General features: G+C 40.7%; 2 protein-coding genes and 2 long non-coding RNA genes across 6 annotated transcripts; 2 read left to right on the forward strand and 2 right to left on the reverse strand.

Moving 5' to 3' along the window:
* The first annotated feature begins 885 nt into the window (after positions 1–885).
* On the forward strand, positions 886–2,946 carry MRPS17 (mitochondrial ribosomal protein S17). Its single transcript, XM_061470479.1, has 2 exons — positions 886–1,197; positions 2,247–2,946. Exons 1-2 carry the CDS (start codon positions 1,075–1,077, stop codon positions 2,535–2,537), a joined length of 414 nt encoding a protein of 137 aa, XP_061326463.1. The 5' UTR covers positions 886–1,074; the 3' UTR covers positions 2,538–2,946.
* Positions 2,947–5,040: 2,094 nt separating this feature from the next.
* Positions 5,041–19,339, forward strand: NIPSNAP2 (nipsnap homolog 2). 2 transcript variants are annotated; one of them, XM_061470481.1, is made up of 10 exons: positions 5,041–5,190; positions 9,216–9,355; positions 9,434–9,479; positions 12,239–12,333; positions 14,319–14,389; positions 14,788–14,928; positions 15,340–15,371; positions 16,563–16,657; positions 17,493–17,576; positions 18,127–19,339. In XM_061470481.1, the coding sequence occupies exons 1-10, from the start codon at positions 5,105–5,107 to the stop codon at positions 18,189–18,191; spliced, it is 855 nt and encodes a 284-aa protein (XP_061326465.1). In that variant the 5' UTR covers positions 5,041–5,104; the 3' UTR covers positions 18,192–19,339. The 2 variants fall into 2 exon arrangements, with proteins under 2 accessions (XP_061326465.1, XP_061326466.1); XM_061470482.1 differs by lacking the exons at positions 9,434–9,479; positions 12,239–12,333.
* LOC133278059 (uncharacterized) lies at positions 8,193–9,185 on the reverse strand. Its single transcript, XR_009746432.1, has 2 exons — positions 9,087–9,185; positions 8,193–8,440 (listed from the first exon to the last, which is right to left on the reverse strand). It is a non-coding gene; the product is annotated as an uncharacterized LOC133278059 (long non-coding RNA).
* Positions 14,163–17,498, reverse strand: LOC133278058 (uncharacterized). 2 transcript variants are annotated; one of them, XR_009746431.1, is made up of 4 exons: positions 17,280–17,498; positions 16,916–17,032; positions 15,020–15,156; positions 14,163–14,426 (listed from the first exon to the last, which is right to left on the reverse strand). It is a non-coding gene; the product is annotated as an uncharacterized LOC133278058 (long non-coding RNA). The 2 variants fall into 2 exon arrangements; XR_009746430.1 differs by lacking the exon at positions 14,163–14,426 and having other exon boundaries at positions 14,721–15,156.
* Positions 19,340–20,774: the final 1,435 nt, after the last annotated feature.

Raw genomic sequence — 20,774 nt, forward strand, 5'->3', positions numbered from 1 at the left:
GGGTGTTGTATAGGGCTTTGCCTCTCCCCGGCCTGGCCACTGTGACTGGGGGTGCTTAGCCCTGTTGTACAGGAGGGCCTCTCACTCCCTGCTCCAGCCCTGTGAGTCACACAACTGAGTCAAGGATGATAAAAGTTACCCTGAGTGTTGCTGCTTGTAGCATTTCATTCTATGCGAGTGTTTTTGTGTCCCTAAACTTTGCTTTTGATGTGTTGTGACATCAAAGCAAGTGTCATATAATCTTAGAAATTGGATAGAAGGAGATTGAACAGGTCAGTTGTGTTTAACAGGACACAGCTGGGTGGGTCATTAGTCTCTGTCAGTTTTAATATTGGTTCTAGTCTTATAATGTTTAGCAATCTATTTTGCCCATGACTCTTGCAAAAGTGATATAGAAAGCTCACCCTAATTAAATCAAATAAGGTAATGGAGTGTAATTACTTAGAGGAGTGAACTAGCTCAAAAGTGGTTACACTTACTGTAGGTCAGGCAACTCTTTGATATGTCATTTATGCCTTGAGAAGCTTATTAACTTCCTTAGGTTTCATCAGCTCAGATAATAGTGAGACACACAGGAGCAAATTGCTTGCTGGACCAGAATTGCAGAGTGTTCCCTGTTTGGGTTAACTTTGGTTATACCCAGACCTGATACATAGGTCTCCAGCAAAAACAGCTGCTGGAGTGAGAGTTAAATTCCTAGCTTCCCCAGCTACACATTTCTGTATTGTGCATGTGGCAATTGGCACATTCCGAAGGAGTTCTGTGGAATCTGTGGGATAAGATCCATCTTTATGTTACATCCATTTTTACTGTCATCCTGAAGTAATTTTCCCTGGTAATGGAAACATATTGATAACCCTTCTTATACTGTAAAGGCAGAGGTAGTGCAATATATGAAGTTTTGAGCTGCATGTATCTATCCTGGTTTTCCAACAAAATGACCTAATTAAGCTGTTAGTCTGAAATGGAAATCATAATTTTGATATTGATCAGAAACTGATTTTGGGGAGGATTTTGGCTAAAATAACACGTCTGCTTGCTTGTTGCCAGGCGCTGGATGACCATACCTAAACAATGTCTGTACCACGTGGAGCTGTCCATGCAAAATGGATAGTAGGGAGAGTAATAGGAACTAAAATGCAGAAAACTGCCAAAGTGAGAGTGACAAGGCTTGTGCTAGATCCGTACTTCCTGAAGGTAAAAGATGGTTAACAACTTGTCTTGCATGTTAATATTTGTTCTGTCTGGAGGAATGTTTCATTGATTTTGATGTGGATTTTTGATAGCTCTTTACAAGGCAAACTCCTTAAGGAACATGCCTAATGATTGTCAGTTGTGGGGATGACTGCAAACGGTGACAAGCAGTGTGTTGTGAGGGCACTTCCTTACAAATTACTGCTAAATGTATTTATTTGAAGTGCTTTGTTAATGCACTTCATTTGATCTCAGTTGAGAAGGTAAGTTTTTGTTGTTTCACACTTTGATTTAATTTTTCATATTGGAGCATGCTTTGATTTGGAAAGTTGACATTAGTCACTTTTACAGTGAATTTTGTAGCAGTTTTCCTTGTATGCATAATCCTAGGCATAGCTACTATTTGAATCTATACTGTGATGTGTTATGTCAGCTTTGTGTTTATCACTTCTTGTTAATGCATTTCAAACAGGGAGGTTAAAATTATTATTTTCTCCATTTTTAGATACAGAAACCTTGGTACATGTGGGTGGAATAAGTTGCCTTTGCTGACCAGAAGGTTAAGGGTAGAGTCAGGATTAGATAATCAGCCTGCTACTTTATGCAGCAGAAGAACCTGTTAATTTCTTTCTTAAAAGAAAGGTTCTGAATTCTGCCACTCCAGTAAGAATAAATACTGAATTTTTATATGAAAGAAAACTAACTGAACAAAAAAACTCAAATGACAAACATCAGAATACTGATTTCAGGACTGGTGAACTTTAAACATAGTAGGATGAATAAAAATTAACATTACTTCTTGAATTGTGGACTGCACAGGGAAATCATTCAGCTTGGAAGAGCCAAGGCAACTGTCTTGCTGAAGCAGTGCTGATGTGAAGTGTCCTTAGGAGAGGAAGAGTTAACACAGCAGAACAAGAGAGCATCTAATTTTAAAAACTATATAAAGCTTTACTCCTTAGTGAAATATAGTTTGTTTTATATTAACTATATATTTGCCAATTGCTTAATTTTGAAATCTAATGCCACTGTTTCTTTTTTTCCTTCTACAGTTCTTTAACAAACGAAAAACCTATTTTGCCCATGATCCGTTGCAGCAGTGTGTTGTTGGAGACATTGTTCTTCTGAAGGCTTTGCCTGAGCGAAGGAGCAAACACGTGAAACATGAACTGGCTGAAATTGTTTTCAAGGTTGGAAAAGTCATAGATCCAATAACAGGGAAACCCTGTGCAGGAACGAGATTCCTTGAAAATCTGTCAGATTCAGAAAATCTGACCGAGGCAGATACTACGTATCTCAGTGAAAAACTTCAGGAACTTAAAGTTTGCTCAACAGACAAATAGGGGAGAAGTATTTAAACCGAGAGCCCTGCTGTTGTATGTTACATGTTTCAGTGAGATCTGTAGCCCAAATAAATAGTAAACATAGTTGCTTATAACAAGAGATATCAATCTTAGACAGATTGATAGGCACCTCAAATCTTTAAATTAAAATAAGAGAAAACAGTTTAGTGTTAACAGTTCATTTTGTTGCATGTAGTTTTTCCCCAAGCCTTGACAGGTCTAAAAGCCAACTGCTCACCTGGAATGACTCTTCTGTATGGAGAAAGACAAGAATATAACTGTATAATGTTTAGGTTTGGTGGGAGGGTTATACTATTTGATCTGTATTTCAGACAGTTTTTTGTGGTTTCTGGGATTACTTAAGATAATGCTATTAAACCTTTTAAAAGGAAGTGTAGAATTATAAAACAAGCTACCTGCATGTGTCCTCATTTCCTCTTACAGTTGCTCATACCACGTAGCAGTATCTTCTGCATTCCAAAATCTCTGACTCTCAGGATCACTGTCATTTGCCTTTATAATGGCAGTAAGGTGAGAATAAAAACTTTGAATAGCTTAGCATGCTTACCTTTGTAACCTGCCCAAAGCAAGTATTTAGTTCTGCAAGAGATTGGTCTCTTTGAGCTGCCATCAGGAAAGAGAAGCTGATGGGAATACAAAGCCGAAAAAGCAGACGTAAAGATGGTTAGATTTAGTCTTGCCAGAAAAGCTAATTGAAACAACACATTTTGGGAGAGGTACAGGTGCTGATTTGTTGCATACTTTAACATAAAACTAGAAGGCCTTAGCAGTTAATGATTAAAGATAACTTTATCCTGCTACAGTTCAGGGAGTCTTGTGTCCCGTCTTCCAGGTCCTAAAGCAAACCAAGAGTGTGTGTCTGTTCCAGCAGCTTTGTGTTGCCAGCTCTTTGTTCAGATCTAAAGGGGCATCTGCCTCAAAATGCAGCACTGTGGGGACAGCATTCCATGTCCCTCTATGGAGGGGAGAGTGGTATATCAAAGCTATGAGAAAGCCTTTTTGAAGCATCTGGCTGTGGAATTGGTCTTTGTTTAAGATCAGAAGCTAAACAAGGTTTATCTGAACAGACTTCCTCTGACCTAAAATAATCTTTCTTTAAGAAACTGAGCCATATTATGCTGGTAATTGTGTTCTCTTTTATTATTTGCCCTTCAGTTTCTTTCACCTGTATGAAATCAGTTTCAGCTGCCTGCAGTCTGCTACCAAAGTCCAGTTGAACTCAGCAGATTATCTGGGCCAAAAACTTGCATTTCCTTCAGTGCTTCAAACCAGAAAGTCCCACTCTTTGAATGCCAGTCCTCACATCCTGTCCCAGGATGACAAGACACTTCAAATTAAGTAAATCAATAATGTGAACATGGTCTCTGACTTTGAAGAAGTGTCTTAAACATATGGCTGTAGGTTATTCTTGTTGGTATGTATGTTGAAGTGGTTTAGGTTGATGCAAATGACTCAGTAACTGTAGCTGGCTGATTAAGGTGCTTGTGGAAGTGGAAGGAAATCTGGGCTCTGACTTCAGCTCCAGCGAATGTAAAATGTGAAACTCCATCCCTAGCAGAGATTGAGAGAAATGTGAGCCAGGCTGGAGGGCAGCCCTGGGCTGTGGGAAATACACTGAAGTTGTATCTGAGCAGGCAGTAAAGGCACTTAAAACCCTCAGAACTTGGGATGTGACTGTTCTAATAGCTAGATGTGTAATGCTTGTAAGAAATAGAAATAGTTTCCTGTTTAGTTTATGAGTTACATTTACATATAGTTGGGGAAGTAAATCTTTCCCTGTATCTCCTGTGATTTTTCTTCATTAGCTGTTGAAATACTACTCTTTTGTTTGAAGATTGCTCAATCACAGAAGGTTGCATGTGGTTTCCACTTTACAGGTGGGCTCTTGGAGGGCTGCTCTGGAGCTCAACGTGTGGTTAAATGTACTTAGCCTTAACTTGTTTTTTAAAAGAATGATGGCAACTGTCGGTTAAACTGGCTTTTAAAGTCACCACAAGCATTGTATGTCACTGATGTTAAAGGACATCACAGGTGCCTCTGAGTGCTGATAATGGAAACAGTGATGTGATTGATGTGGGTGCTCTGCAGGAAGGCAAGGTTTGCTCATTAACTTTTCGGTGTTTATTGGCTAGTTACTTTTAGAACTGACCTTTATTAGCCTAATTACAAGTTTGTGTTTAAAGCTATTTAAAGGTTTGAGCTAGTACCAATTTACGCGCCACCAATTTAACCAGGTGAAACACGGCTGTGGCTGAGCACAGGGCAAGGACAACACTTCAGCCGCACCCGGGTGAAAGACGCGTTTGGTGCGTCATATGAATCTAACTCATATGGAAGCGTTTCCATATGATTCTAAACCCGTTTTATCGGGACGCATCCCGAACGCCGCCCTCCGCTCACCCCAACGCGGGGTCCTGCGCTGGGGCGGCCCGCGCATGCGCGCAGGCGGGTGGTGCGCCCCTCGCGTCCGGCGGCGGCGCTGCAGCGCCCAGACCCCCAAACCACCCCCCCCCACCCCGGCGCAGGAGGGAGGCGGCCGGAGCAAGATGGCGGCGAGAGTGCTGCTGCGGCGGAGCCTGGCGGGAGCCAGCGCCGTGCCGTGCCTCCCGCCCAGCGGCGGCCTGGCCCTCAGGTGAGCCTGAGGGGGTGAGGCGGGCGGGAGCGGGCCGCCGAGGGAGGATGGAGACGGAGCTGACACCGCCCGCGCCTCCCCTCGCCCCGCCGCGTAGGCTTCCCCCCACCCCCTTTCCTGACTGGAAATGGCGCCCCGCTCGCCAGGGCAGCTGACGGGCCGGGCCCGCGGCCCTCCCGTGGGGCGGGGAGTGCGGTCCGCTCGGGGTGTCCTTCAAGGTCATGGGCCCCAGGGCCAGCCCCTTCTCCTCCCGAGTCCGCCCCTGTCCCGCCCCACTCCACCCGTGCCCCCCGTTCTGGCTGCACCGGCACCGCGCCCCTGCAAGGGATGGGGTGCACCCTGCGGCCGCGTATGGCCGGGTGTCGGGGGCCGTAGCACCCTGCCCACATGTGTTCCTGGTGCTCAGGTGTAGGGATGCTCTGCACCCAGACATCCCTCCAGGGTCAGGGTGTGCACCTACTCTGCATCCCAGCTCCAGAAAGTAACAGGGTGCGTGGGCACCCTGCATCTCATGTCCTCTGGTGTTGGGGTGCATGGCCACACTCAACAACAAAACCCCTCGGTGCTGGCATGCACAGCTGCTGCACATGGTGCCAGGCTGCACCCCTGCCCAACAGTCATGTTTCCCCCAGTGTCAGGGTGCATGGCACCAGAATCTTGCCTTGACCACAGCTACACAAGGACTTCTGCATGTGTGTGTGTACCCCTTGGGTGTGAGGGAACGTGTGTTCATACTGCCCTTAGGAGCTGGGCTGTGTGTGCAGGTGCATACACCCCGCAGGTGCCAGGGCACACACGCAGACACATCATCATGTTTGGGGTGCAGATATTTGCATGCCCACGTGCCTGCTGTGTGCAGGGTCAGACACATGCGCACCTCCTGGGTGGCAGGGGTACACACAGAGCTCTCAGGGCACAGATGTGCACACGTGTTGGGTGTAGGATGCAGACACACATGCTCCCTGGGCACCGGAGGCAGAAGCGCCAAAGCTGGGATGGATCTACATGCATTCTCCCTCCCTGCTGTCTCAAACCTCAGTATGGGCAGCAGCCCCTGTGCAAGGCTAAAGGCATCACTGCAAGCAGCTGTTTATAACAAGAACGGGGAGAATTGTGGAGTGTGTATGTGGTGAGGTGTTACATGCATGTCTTAGTTTCAAATAAACATTGTGTAGACCACAGATCAAAACCTGCCAATTACAGACAAGTTGTTTTCTCTTCCAGGCAGACATGGGTTATTACAAAATCTAAGTAATTCTCCAGATACCTCCCACCCAGTTTGTGCTAAAGCAGAAGCTAAGGGGGATAGAAGTGTTTTCACCGTTGTTTTTAATCTAAGCAAGTTATCCAGCATTACCCTTTTGTGTTCACAGCCCCAGATCTTTGTAGCAAAAAAGCTAAGCCCATAGTTGACATTTGTAGGGTAAGAACATGTTAGCAAGTCAAGCAGTGCCTTTAATCAGTATTGTTCCCAGAAAGTAAAACAACTGTGAAGTGTGATGGTAATTCCATATAGAGTCTCTACATGCATTCTGTGTGTATATTCACATTTTCAATAGTGGTTTTTGGGTTTTGGAAAACAATTTGATTCTAATATCTGTTTATTTGGTACAGGTATTATAATACTGTGGGGCATAATATGTTGACTAAAAGTAGATCTTTTGGATGATGGATTAGTTTTGAACTCATCTGTGGTTGATGCTTACAACTAGGAGTCCAGTTGCTAATCTTGGGTACATGCTGCCCACACAAATGAATCAGCAGTCAGTGCAGGACTTCTTGATTTGTGGGTGTCTAGAAGGAGGCTGGTAGTGTAGGACTTCTCTAGGGATATGCATTAAAAATAGAGCCCTAGCATCTCAGGTTGGATGCAGTGAATATTTCATAAATATAATAAACTGAATAAATTTATATATCTATAAATACCATTCTTTATTGTAAATAAAGTGTATATTTAGGTGGGTAGTCATGATTTGTTAGTCCTTGTTCATCAGGAACTTTACAGTTGCTAGGTGAAAGATTTTATATAAATGTAAAGTATTACTTCATAGTATTGAAAATTAAATATACCTCTAGATTTAGGTTCAGTTGGACATCCAAGACATGAGACTCTCCCAGTTTCCGTATTATCCCCATAAGTCCAGCTTATTCTTGCTGCTGCTGAAGGTGGTTCACAAAAGGAAGCATCATGATTATTTGTCTCTTTCATCCTCAAAGGTTGCTGCAAACAATAATCCTCGTAGAAGAGCATTCTAAATCTTAGTCTGCTAATTCTGTTTAATCAAGGGGAGGAAATGGTGATCATTTACAGATCTGAGTTGGAAAAAACCAAACACTGCAGGACTGGGATTGAGTTCTGTCTCTGAGAGCCCTGTTTGCTATCCAGTGAGCACTAATGCTTACTGTAAGGAAGATTGGATTTATTGGGTAGGGTTTGCCCCCCATCATCTGGGACAGCTTGTGTTCCTGTGACACCTGTGACAACACTACTGCAGGCAACAGCCTTATCATGGAATGCCCTTTTAAATGCTTGTACTAGGGAATAGCTGCTCAGCTTTCAGCACGGTAACATGTTTGTGTGTTTGCCTAGGGCCAAACATTTTCAATAAGTGCACCAATAAGGTATCTACCCATTATTTCTTAGCATTGAAGGTCAGCTCAGCTGCAGTTGTTCTGACTGTTACGGTTTCTCTGCTATGAAATAGCTTGTTTCCTCCATCCTGCACCCACAGGGTGAACCAGTTCTTCATGTTCTTTTCAGGCATTGAGACTAAAAGGTTGATTGTTGAAAAACAGGGCTCTTGTGAGCTATTCCTATGTAATACAGACAAGCAGGTTCATGAAGGTTTTTTTCCTAAAGGAAGTTGAGATTTTCTTTCCCTATATTTTACACCCCCCTCAAATGATTGTCACAAGCTTTTGCTATCTGGAAGACAGTTTTACAGCTGAAGATTGAATTGATAGCTACCTTCTGGAGCTATTAGTAATTAACAGTGAAACAGTGAGGTGGGAAGAGGTTTAAATTTCCAGCTGTGGTGCTACGGTTTTAGTATGTCAGAGAAATATTTCAGCATTTCAGGAGAAACCCCATATCCAAAAGAGGCAAATTGAAGGAGGTGCTTCTTATGAAAAGCAGAGAAGACATTTGAGCTTGGGGTCCCCTGTCATACATTGTAGAGAAGCAGTTGAATACATCAGCTTTCTTGTCCTCCTGCACACAGGTTTTGGTGAATGAGGGTTTTTCTGTCAGCTGGAAAAAAGCGTAATTCCGTTAACACGTTATTTAGAAAAAGCACAGTTAATGGTAATGTTTTGTGTACTGTGGTGTGAAGAAAAGTGGTGCTATTTTGGAGGTGAATAGAAACTGCATAAAGTGTATGTAGAAAAAGAGTGAAATTTTGCTTCAAAGGATGGGAAATTGTAAATGTTGCACAAAGAATGGGATGTGTACCCCTACATAGTACATACACTTGCCAAGATTTGGAATTGGAATATTTGCAGGCTGTTTCCTGCCACTTGTAATTTTTCCCAAATTAAACTTGCATTAGATTTTTTGTCTTGAAAGATGTGCTATTCAACTCTTCATTTTTGGAGCTATGTTTAAAGAACATATGGCAGTTACTTTCCTATTTACACTGTACGCATTCTCCCTTACGTACACTGTCTTCTTGCTCTTTTTCACTTTTGTCTGTGTACATCAGAGCAGACCCAGCCTTCTTGAGTAAAGACGTGGGATTAAAAAGAAGATGAATAGGCAGCAAAAGCAGCCATCCACCCATTCCCTGCTGCACACACAGAGAATAATTGTGGATGGTGGATGGTTAACTGTTTGGCTCTTCCTCTACTAAAATGGTGTGAAAGAGGGTGAATCTCAGCAGGGAAAGAGCTGCCCTTACCTTTATAGGAAGTGGCTCCATGGCAAGTTTTAGTAACAGATGTATGTAACTGTGTGTTATGATCCTGTTTGCATTAAACTTGATTGTGGGCATTTTCAGTGACAGTCTCATGTACTTGTTAACATGTAGGGGGCTGGCATCTTCAGCTAGCAGACCTCGTGAAGACAGTTGGTTAAAGTCGCTATTTGTTCGCAAAGTCGATCCAAGGAAAGATGCTCACTCCAACCTTCTAGCCAAAAGAGAGACCAGCAGTCTGTATAAACTACAGAGTGAGTGATACCTTTGTATTTCCCATTCCCATTTCTTCATTCTGTTCCTGCATTCCTCACGTAATGTTGTTGTTTCAGTTCACAATGTAAAACCAGAATATCTAGACGCCTACAACAAGCTTTGGTAAGTGTGTGTGTTATGTTTTCATGGTTTAGACACGTTGATTTGATCATAAACTGTATTGGCAAATATAATTATTTAGAGGGGAGGTGGAAGAATTCTGCTTTTACTTTCAGGGTGTGGGGTTAAATAGATCATATTTTTCTTGGCGAGAAATGGCAATAGATACTTTACTCATTTCACCCCCTGCCTTCCCTCTTGGAGGTATCATTTTCTAAGCTGCAATTTAGGATGATGCCTGTTGTGAGCACACTGGTGGCATTTGTTGGAACAGCTCTGCCCCTTCCCTTAGTTGTCTTACAGTTGCTGGTCCATGCAGGTAGATCCTGATATGTTAGGATGTCCCACTCCAGCTGCCATGTAGGAATGTGTTCAGAGTGGTTGTCTGCATACAGGAAGGAAAGGGAGAGGTCAGTGGTAAGTAAAACTACATGCTAGTATGAAACTGAAGTATAACTTTGAGGAGATTTTAAAAACCATGGGGCTGACTTTTTCTCAGCTCATCTATGTCCTTTTATAAAAGTAGTGCTGCTGAGATCTGCTCCTAAAGAGCTATGCAAATCCTTGAATAGGATCTTGGTATTGGGGTCATATCTTCAAAGGGAGCAGTAGTTAATGGCTTTTCCAGAAAGCTACAGCTTTATTTTAGTAAAATTTTAAATTCACTATTCAAGGATGAAAGCGCAGAAATCTTGGTCCTGTTCTGCCTTTATAATCACTGCTCTGGAGCCAGCACAACTGCCTGTTCAAGAGCTGTGTGTTTAGATTTGGAAATGCAGTGAGCCTCATGTTTCTAAACAGCAGTGCTGTCTCACTGACAGGGATCATCTTGTCAGTTAAACAAAACATTCTTACCATAATGATACCCTACTGCAACCAATGTTTTTAAGTGTGCTATATCAGTGAGAACACCATCTGGGCTGGAGGGTGGGGAAGGAGTTCACAACTCCTAGTTTAGGTCCTTTACTCTGTTACTGGTTGGCTGTACTAGCCTTTGGCTAGATAACCCAAAACTCTTTTCCTTCCTATACAAACATAGAAATCCACTAGAATAACACTCAGTCATAAGGTATATTTAGCTTTTTTGTTTAAAAACAAAATACAGAGAGAAACGAAATTAGCATTCAGCCAGCTTTCTGTCTAAAAGCTTAATATAAACATGTCCAGTTACACAGGATGGAACCATTTCTCTGTGTTATCTCATGAGCTACCTAAATAATGAGTGAAAGCAGAGGCTTTTATTTTCAAGGAAAGAGACAGTAGCAAAGAAGGAAGTTACTGACAGCAATCAGATGAAGTACATGTGGTTAGATTCATCCTAATCCAGAGCAAATTTAAGTATTCCAGGGAAGGAGAAAAGAATAGAGGAATAAAAAACCCAAAGCCTGTCCGAACTTCCCTCCCTCCTCTCCCTAAAGGAAAGATGAACAGATTACTTCTTTATAGCAAATCAGAATACAGATTGGTCATTATGTTTTAATAAAGAAATAATTTAATGAAGACAGTTATGAGAGTGCTGGATGAATGACTGTGAGTAAGGACCCCTCCAGAAAAATGAAGAACAGTTATTTTTAAAAAAGAAAAAGGTGGCATCTTTTTTAAAAAAGTTTTAAGGTATTATGTGGTGGGTTTTTTTCCTATAATTTGCAATAAAATATATTTTAGGGTTATTGTAATAATCTAACATTGCTGTTGAAAGCTGCCTTTCTAGGACCTCACTATGCTTTGCAAAAATGAACCGATGGTGAAACAGCCTTGGAGAGTCATTCTATCTTATTTACACTGTGTAGTGAAAAATGGTGAGGTACAAATTGATATGAGAGTTGCTCAAGGTTGTCTAAAAAGTCAGTGCCAGAATCAAGAGGAAAACTCCTATCTAATACTCTCAGCCCAAGGCCAGCCTTTTATTTGATATTGTGCAGAGACTCATTGCCTATGAGCCAAACTGAGTAAGAGGGGTAATTATTCAGGGGAAAATAGGAAAAGGTGAAGTTCAACCAGGCTAATTGCCTTATTCATCAAAGTACAGTGCAAGGAAAGCTGTCTTCAGTGAGTCAGCAATCAGTGAAGCTTCTCCTGAAGCTAATGTAGGTCACTTTTAAAGTTTGAAAAAGCCATTAGGAATACTGGCAATAGTCAAACAGAAATGTTGCGTGGGGGTATTTGGAAGGCAGTTCCACCGGATGCTTCAACGGGTGAGTTGCCTCAAATGAAAACCACTTTCTGAAATGGTAGAAAGGAGCAAGGCGGTATACTATGAAGTACAATAGTTATTTGATCTGTCAAAATACTTGGTTTTATTCATTCACCTCCACAGTTAATAGCATTGTAACTGATACAGAAGACTGTCCTTTGCTATTGTTGTGTGTTCTGCCTCCCTTGATAAAGGAAAGCTTTTCCCAAAGCATATCACCCATGTAGTTAATCTGTGTTTTCTGTAACTGAGACATCCTGATATTTATTTTCCTAATGTTGGATAACCTTTTAGGTGACAGACATAATGTATTGCATCGAAAGAATTCTACTATGTTGTGTATGTGTCATACAGTCTTAAGAAATGGTAACATTTCCCTTAATTTTCCATAGTGTTGTAGCTGTCTTTCCCCTGTGTAGCAGATCTTTGTATTTCAGCTTTCTCTTCTGAAAAGTAGAGCTTATGAATTTTCATACCATAATATAAACATGTGGTGATTTGTTATACATATCAACTGTAGCCTCCCTGAAGGAAATGCAATATAGTGTCTGTATTCCTTGTTTTCAAGTCAAGAGGTGCTGCCAAAGATTCATGAAGAAAAACACTACCCATGTGCACTGGTGGGGACTTGGAACACGTGGTACGGAGAGCAAGATCAGGCTGGTAGGAGATAGAAGTACAACAGAATGTAAAACCATACAAGTGAAACGTGTGCTTGGCAGGTTTCTTCTCTTTAAATCATCTCTGTTGACAGTAAACCTTTAGCAATGTATACAGCAAGGGTGTGTGTGCATCACTTATCAATAGTCATAACATTTACAGTGCTTGCTTTTTGTCTTGTTGAGTTTGACAGTAAAGCATTAATTCCTAAAATTTGTTCTATCGTTAATACACTTTCATGTTTTCCAGGTGGTAGATTAACAGATCTGGGGAATGCTTGTGAAATGTGGTCCTCTAATATGTTGTGGGCACAGATCATGTTCCTGAATATTTAGGGTAAAGGCAAAGGCTTACAAGGACAGAGTTTATCATGCACTGGCCAGCATGAAAAGCTTTACTCTGACTTTCATACTGTAATTGCTGTATGATACCAAAGTACAAATCATTCACGTCATCTGAAAAAGAAATGATTGCATTGTAGATTCAACAATAAGCTAGGCCTTTACTGGTAGAAAGTAAGAATATTTCTGTTCATGCTCATAGAAGGATACTGCCTAAGTGTGCAGACTGAAAGTATGTTGGAACTATTAATGACTGAAGAGCTGCTACAGAGGTAAATACAAAGAGTCTAGTGTAAAGAGAAAACCTGAAAAACTCCCTAGGCTCTTGGAAATGGAAGGAATGGGAAACCACAGAGTGGTATACTGATATTTGTTACCTAGTTTGTTATGTAGCTCCATTGTTAGAGCTATGCTAATATCGATGTAATTGCTTCGTTATTAAAACTACACTCATGTACACATGAATTCGTCCTGCATTCACAGCATATTGCAATATTGGCACTGAACAAATGCAAAGAAGTAGCAGTAGATAAACCAACCAATGTCTGAGAAACAAGGCTAAAAGTTGAGGGGAAATTGGGGAATAAAGACAGTTGAAATGAGAATATTTTAGCCAAGTCTCATCTGTTGCTTCTGTAACATATTAACACTGACTGTATCTGTAATTGCATCCATAGCTTGCCTTGAAAATGTTATTGCAGCAGTTCTAGCGGTGTAATGAAGCAGAGTATTGGGTTTTGATTTGTTCAGTATTTGTGCCCAGGCTATGTTAGTATTAGGTGGATAAATCAAATTTGCCCTGGGGATGAGACAGCAGAAGCAGACGCACTGCATGAATCTGCTATCATAGTGAAGTGCCTTACATTAGTCTCCAGTTTGCTCTCCTGGAGAGAACAGGCACAGGACTGCTTTAGAGGAGAGAAAACAGCTTTTGTGACTCTTTGAGGTGAAATATTGTTGCCTTGCTATATTAAGTGCTTGTAAATACATCTTGTTATAATTTATTAAAGACATCTATTATGATTTATTAAAGAGAGAATGCTTTGAAAAAAACATAAATGTGGATATGTGTTCTCAATATGTTTTTATGGGGAAGATCCTAGCAAATGTAACAATTCTGGCATGTTCAGATACCTTCTGCCTTTTTTAATGTAATGTTTACTGCAAAACCATCATTTGCATCATTTTTCGTGTCCTACAGAAAGTGTATTGCTTTTTGTGCTTACTGAATTAACAAGTCTACCCCTCTATTGCTCTGAGATGAAATTGGTATAAAGCACATTTCTGAACTTAAATTATCTTCTGAAATTGAGGATACTTGAAACTCCAGTCACATAAAGTTATCCCAAAGCATGGCAACAAAAAGCCCTTTCAGAAATTGCCCTGTTATCTTCGGAGTAGATGGCAAAATTTGCCAAGAGAACCTTTTTCCAAAAGCAGATGATTCCAATATTCTTAAAATGCTCCCAATTCACAAAGAAAGCATGTGTAGTGCTTTCTTTAATGCCATTTACTTTGAAACATGTTACCTGATTTCTGGGTTTTGTATAATTCTGTAGTATGAACAGCATTTTATACTGTGACATTCCATAACATTTAGCACAGGTCTGTGACATCCCGGAAAAAGCTTCCTTTTGTCTGTTTCAGTTCATCTGTGGAGATATGAGGGAGGGTATCCAGCTCTCAATGAGGTCATGAATAAACTTCGTCAAAATAAGGTAAAATGTGTTCATTTTGTTAAAGTTGGTTATTTTACTCAGAAGAGAACAAATAATAGTTAAAGCGAGAAGCTGCACATTTGGGTACCTGCGTTTGCTTCAGTATCTCATCCCTTCCTGAAAGAAACCTCTTTGGAAAAGGGTCTATTCTCATATTTAGGAATACTGAGGTTTAATGCCTGAATACTTTCTGAAACAAGTTCACCTAGTGCTATGGAAACATACCAGTTGAAATCTTCAAATATGCCAGGGGAATTTAGATGCCTTTGCAATTTAAAGGATTTCCATGTCCCAGAATCCCAAGACAGCATTAAAAACCCCTATGCCACCACATGGTAGACTGCTTTTTGTTGTTGAAACAGAACACACACGTTGACAGTGATCCCATTGGTTTTTAGGAATTCACAGAGTTCCGCAAAGAAAGAGGTAACATGCTCCTGTCCCGCAAGAACCAGTTGTTGTTGGAGTTTAGTTTCTGGAATGAACCTGTTCCCAGAGCGGGGCCTAATATTTATGAACTGAGATCCTATCAACTTAGAGTAAGTTTAATTGTTTTCTGTTTCTTTTTTAAGCTCTATGCTATTGCAAAAGGTTCAAAGCATGTTTATACAATATAGATGGAATACAGACCTCATCTTAGAAATGTGGTTCTTATCAAAGCTGGTGTCTGAGTTGGTCTCAAAGTGGGGGGTCCAAAATGAAGGCAGGCTCCAACAAGATACTAATATCTGCAGGGCTGAAACCCCTGTGTTTTCATTTGAAGGAAACTTCAGGCAGAAGGAAGTAATACAGTAAGTAAACAGAATAATTACAGATGATTATACTATGTTTATCACTCGAAGTGATTTTGTTAATACATAGTGTTTTCCATATGTAAATGTTGTGAAAACTGTCCAAGTATTCTAACTTTCTTTCAACTACAGTTTAACAGTTTGTTTTGGTTTTTGTAGCCTGGAACAATGATTGAGTGGGGAAATTACTGGTAAGTGTCACTTTAGCGCTTGTTTTCTCCTATTTGGGAGCCTTATGTTAAAAAATCATGAAGTGGAGGTGGCAGGATGGTACCAGTGCATTTCAGTCACCCAGTTAATGGCCTGCTTCTGTACTTAAGCAACTTGTAGGACAGTTCTTTGACCCTTAATTTATCCTTCAAGGAAAGAAAGGGGAATTCTGTGTGCAAACAACACTAAGGGCTTTATAGTTTAGCTTTCCTTCATATAACCCTTTTAGTTTGCTGTAACATAGCAGAAACCATTTATTTTCATCAAAAAGCATAGTGAAGGTTGCAGTTAACTCCTTAAGACAGTGTTGATCTTTCACAAACCACAAGAAGCTGACATACTTTTGGTTTGAATGGGCTAAATCTTTGCTCTTTTAATCTTTAAAAGTCAAGTTGCTTCTTGAAAAGCTGATGGGCAGCACATTTCCATTTTAATATCTAGGTTAAAATCATTTGAGACAGCCTTCTGTTGAGTATATGCTGCTGATTTTGTCTTACTGAAAACCAATGTAAGTTTTGTTCAGTTTGCATTCACTGTCCTTGCAATTCTAATGGTTGATAGAGACACCATTTGAAGTATTTTCAAGTAGTTTGACAAAGGTGAGGACTTGGATTTTCAGACGTGTCATTGTAATTGATGCAATTTATGTCTATAGTAGTAGCCAGTCTGTTTCAGAAGTTGCAGCAGATTAATACTTAAGTATTGATCTTACTTACACAACAAATGGAGTGTTGCATAGGACAGCTGCATTCAAAGGTCTGTGTGAATTAAAGAGTTGTATTTCACTTCCCCAAAATCTGTGGTAAATGAGGGTGATATGACTGAAACTCAAGGATTTTGTTTTAGAAGAACCTGCTATAACAATGACATGCCACTTTCTGCTGGCCCAGCAGTTATCTTCATACTGAATCTAACCTTGAAGAATGACTAATGCACAGTCTAGTAAAACCATGGGCCTGCAATTTTCACTCATTGTAACAAGATACTTAGGTATACTTTAAATACTTAGTGCTGAGGAGCAGTGTATTGCAGAGGTTTTTCTTATTTTTAATTGTGGATACTGCAGATGCTGTTTAACACCTCACGTGCTTTTCAATGCTGTTTTCCTTTTGGCTATCGCCTATTTCCTACCCAGATCTGCTGGTTTTAATGGCTGCTTTGCTCTTCTCTAGGGCTCGTGCAATTCGTTTCCGACAGGATAATAATGAAGCAGTTGGAGGCTTTTTCTCACAAATTGGACAGCTGTATATGGTTCATCACCTCTGGGGTAAATCTGTGTTCTCTGCTTTTATCTCACTGAATCAGCCCCCAGCAGACTGTTGCCTTTGCCCAGAAGACAAGGTTTTTACAAAAGGCAAAGGAGTATCTTTAAAGGTTGTTGGGATTTTTTTGTTTTGCATTGACAGTGCTGATGGTTTTGTGTAGGTAACTTTATTCTTCAAACAAGCAAGCAGAAGCGAACATTTCGTGTTTCATTGTCTTTCCATCCACAGTTTCTCATGGCCCTTTCTTATTAGGGACTTACTTGTTTGCTTTCAATAACATAAGCATGACAAGCAATATCCTGCCATCTCTTCTCCATCCCCGTTCATGCTGAAGTCAGGTTTTTACAGTTTAGTTTCAAGCATCACATATACCACACCTACAAAAAGGAAAGTCAAGCGTTTATTTACATTACTACATCAAGGTGTTTTGGCTTTCTCTGTATGTCAGTCTCCACAAATGCTTTACCTGCTTCTACCATTGTTTGAACTTGAAGAAACTCATCATCTAATATTTAGTTTAGGAAATACACAGTATTATCTTCACATCTCAACAATTCAGAGTATTATATTCCAGCATTAGAAATCTGACAGCACTCGTGTAAGCTCTAGCTTTATCTGTCTTACCTGTGTCTAAGGCATTCCCTCCTTTCCCCAGTTCCTTCTGTTTGTGTGACTTTGGGAGCTCTTCGTTTTTGTGGAGAAGAACTTCTGGCTTTATTCCTTCCCAGTGTTTGCAGCCTCCTACTTATGCACTAGAATACTTTTAAGGGAGCTATTCATGTGTAGACAGAAAAAGAGTTACTTCTAAGCTTTGTGCTTGTTGTTTTCCCTCACCAGCTTACAAAGATCTCCAAACCAGAGAAGATATAAGGAATGCTGCATGGCATAAACCAGGCTGGGATGAGCTAGTCTACTACACAGGTAACCTATTAACTTCACTGGAATGCTGGAGGTAGACTTTTGTGCATGCCATCGTTTTTCTTCTTTAGTGCATTGCACAGTGCTAACTTTTGCATCTCTGGTGCTTGTGTCTGTGTCCAAAATGCAGGGAGCCCCTAGTGAAATTTATATTGAATTATTCTTTATAATATTTATGCAGTACAGGAGCCTTGTTAAAGGCATTCCTTTGAAAGGGGAATTTCAACTTTGGAACTAGAAGCCAGGAGATCTTTGAGATCAAAGATAGCTTTCATAACAAACCTCACCAAAGTGTGCTCAGCACCACACATTTGGGTACCACAGGGTGCATTTCAAAGGAAGTATACCAGAAAAATATAAGCTAACTTTCATTATGGTGAAAGGGACTAGAACTGAAATGCTTCAGTTACAGGAATGTCAGTGGCTGCTGATGACTTGGCATGCACTAGCTAGGAGAGTAACTTGAGGGTAACAATAGCAGTTCAAACCGAGTGTGCAGAGCTGCTCATGATCTTTGTTAGTGACGTTCAACCCTGTCTCCCTTTTTTTTCAGTGCCCCTTATTCAGGAAATGGAGTCCAGAATCATGATACCATTGAAGATATCTCCGCTTCAGTAAAGTCACTGATTTACTTGTGCCTACATAGATAAAGTGACAAGTATTTGTCTTAAATTAATTTATGGTATACATTGTATATCATAGTCTGAAATATAAAAGTACTGTATTAAGCTTATAAAAGAGACCTCTTTTCTTCAGAATCTAATGACTTTTTGCCCTTAGGATTGTACCAAGAAAGCAAGAAATACAGGACTGGAATTAAGTGTTGGTTAATTGAAAACAAGTACAAAGACATACATGAGTTCCTCTGTGAGACAGCTCCTCAGGTTAAGTATGGCATACAGTATTTAATATCTTCTGTTACATAGACAATGCCCAGTGTTCACTAACAGCAACAGAGTTAAGTGTTACAGTTGTTGTGGCCTTTGTCTAGCATTATGTGACTGCAGATTCTAAAAGCAAACGTGGAAGTTCTGAGACTTGAAGCTCTGAAGCCCTCGGGCAGCTCTGAAATACACCTTCACTGTTCTAGCAGGCCTGAGTCAGTAAGTAGCTCTAAGTTTACCAATAGGCAGTCATGAACTGAGGATAGTACTCTCTGCCAGGTGATAGCTTATGGACAGAGAACAGGGCATTCTGTTTTGCCAGGGCTCTGAAGCCTGTTGACAATAACCACAGCTTTGTGTAGATCTCTACACCCGCAATGAATCTAGTGAAGTGTAACCCACGGTTTTCAAAGAGATACTGGCCAGGCGTAGTTGTCTGAGTGTTCTGCAGGGAATCAAGTTCAGTTAAACACATTTGTCTCTGCAGCTAAGGTGGAAGTCTAGGAAAAGGGGTTTAATTTAATAAGCAATCATGACTTCAGACATTTGCTTGGTCGGGTGTTTCACTAAGTGTACAGTAGGTACTTAACAAATCGATGTGTGAAACTGCCGCATGTTGAGTCAATAGGATTGGCATATAGCGGTGTACCATTATGTCCAGTTCTATTTTGGTTTCACTTTTAGACTAGAATGTATCAACCTTTTTGGTGTCTGCAATGATGTGAACATCCTGTAAGTGAAAATAATATTCTCTCTTTCAAGTGGCTGCAAGAATCAGTGTAACTTACAGAATGTACAAATCAGTTACTCGATGTCCAGTTTGTACATTTCAATGAGTTTTCAGGAAGAACATACCAGTCAATAAAATCCTTTTACTTTTCACATTTTACTGGCACCTTGTATGTATTGCACCACCCATGTCTCCTCTCATCTTGCAGTGCTAATTATGGAAAATGTGAATAATTGTGGAGAATATTCCAGCTCAGTTAGCCACTGTCACTTCTCTGGGTTAGGGACAGCATTTCCCAGTATCCTGCTCTCTTTCCCCAAAACAAACGTACAAGATCTCCATTGCTGTTTTGCTGAGGTTCTAGAGATCGTAAGTGCTGTGGTGTTAAATACAAAATAGGTTTTCCTTTTGATTTGTCTCCACAAATTATACTTCATATTTCAGGTCTGATTTCTTCTGTATTCCCATGTGAATTTCTCTGCACTCTTGCCTATGCTTGAATTTCATCTTGTACAAAGTCAATATTTGATGTGATTCTTGCCTGTTTTCCGGTTTTCCTCCTGCTGCCAACTGATGATGGGATTTTACTGACTCAAATTCTGTACTAAATTAGCTTCCAGTTCTCAGCTTGGCTTACACATGGGCCACGTACATCAATGCAGCTGTTCCCTCTTGTAAATCAGCCCTGAGCAGTACTATCATCTGGGGCTATCATTTTTCCAGGCTTTTGGGTCTACTGTTTAGCTGCAAAAGGAAAAAGAGATGACAATATCAGCTTCCAGTCCTGGTTATTTCTCCCCTTGTCCTCCTGTTTCTAGTTCCTAGAGAATTCCTTGTAACTTACCCCTCACAACCAGCAATCTCAGTCAGAGACAAAAGGTGAAGACCATTTTTGGAGTTAAAGGATTTTGTGGGTTCTGATGCAATCCATGTTTCTTACCTTCAGCTGGGAGCACTAGGAATTCCAGTCAGGTAGAGCTCTTGTTGTTTGAGGATCACCAAGTTTTTCATGAATAAGGAATCCAAGGAATAACTGGATGTTCTGCAGGGTAACATCACACAAGTCTCTTCAGTCTTTATACACTCTAAGATCTGAATTCCCACTAGTGGTATTGTTATGTATTATGGAAGTGCCTCCTGTCATTCTGAGCTCTAAACTCGTGCTCTGGCTGTCATCAGAGAGAGACTGGTTCCTGTTATTTAGTTACAGATAACTATGTAAACTGGAATGTACCACAGTAGATAAATAAGTAATGCTGATCTTTCTTGCTTCCCTTTGCCTGAGCCCTCTCTGAAGTTGGGTTTTGCCCTGTTGTAAACACTATGGTGATTTTCCCTTCTTAATTTCATGGCTGATTCTGCCTTTTTCCTTTGTGAGCAATATGTCAGCATTTCTTAGAGCAGAGTTTGTAGAGTGCGGAACTGAAGTCACTTTCTAGTGCTTAGGGAGTAGGGGACGATGCCTGGAAGGGTCTCTTGTTCCACTGTAACAAAGACACAGTTAAAACTCAGGTTTAGTTGTGCTGTAGTCTTCCTAGAAAAGCTGCAAATTACAAGTCCCCTCATACAAATTGAATATATAATTTA

Source organism: Pezoporus flaviventris, unplaced genomic scaffold, assembly GCF_033815535.1.
Source record: "Pezoporus flaviventris isolate CSIRO_AGI_PZ_B2104156 unplaced genomic scaffold, CSIRO_AGI_Pfla_v1 ptg000063l, whole genome shotgun sequence".
NCBI classification, from domain to species: Eukaryota; Metazoa; Chordata; class Aves; order Psittaciformes; family Psittacidae; genus Pezoporus; species Pezoporus flaviventris.

Bases quoted from the DNA above. Each gene is read 5' to 3' on its own strand.
- NIPSNAP2 (XM_061470481.1), top strand. From the start codon at position 5,105: ATGGCGGCGAGAGTGCTGCTGCGGCGGAGCCTGGCGGGAGCCAGCGCC. The intron at 12,334-14,318 runs GTAGGAGATAGA...TGTCTGTTTCAG, and splicing joins CGGAGAGCAAGATCAGGCTG to TTCATCTGTGGAGATATGAG. The intron at 16,658-17,492 runs GTAAATCTGTGT...TTCCCTCACCAG, and splicing joins TATGGTTCATCACCTCTGGG to CTTACAAAGATCTCCAAACC.
- MRPS17 (XM_061470479.1), top strand. From the start codon at position 1,075: ATGTCTGTACCACGTGGAGCTGTCCATGCAAAATGGATAGTAGGGAGA. The intron at 1,198-2,246 runs GTAAAAGATGGT...TTCCTTCTACAG, and splicing joins TAGATCCGTACTTCCTGAAG to TTCTTTAACAAACGAAAAAC.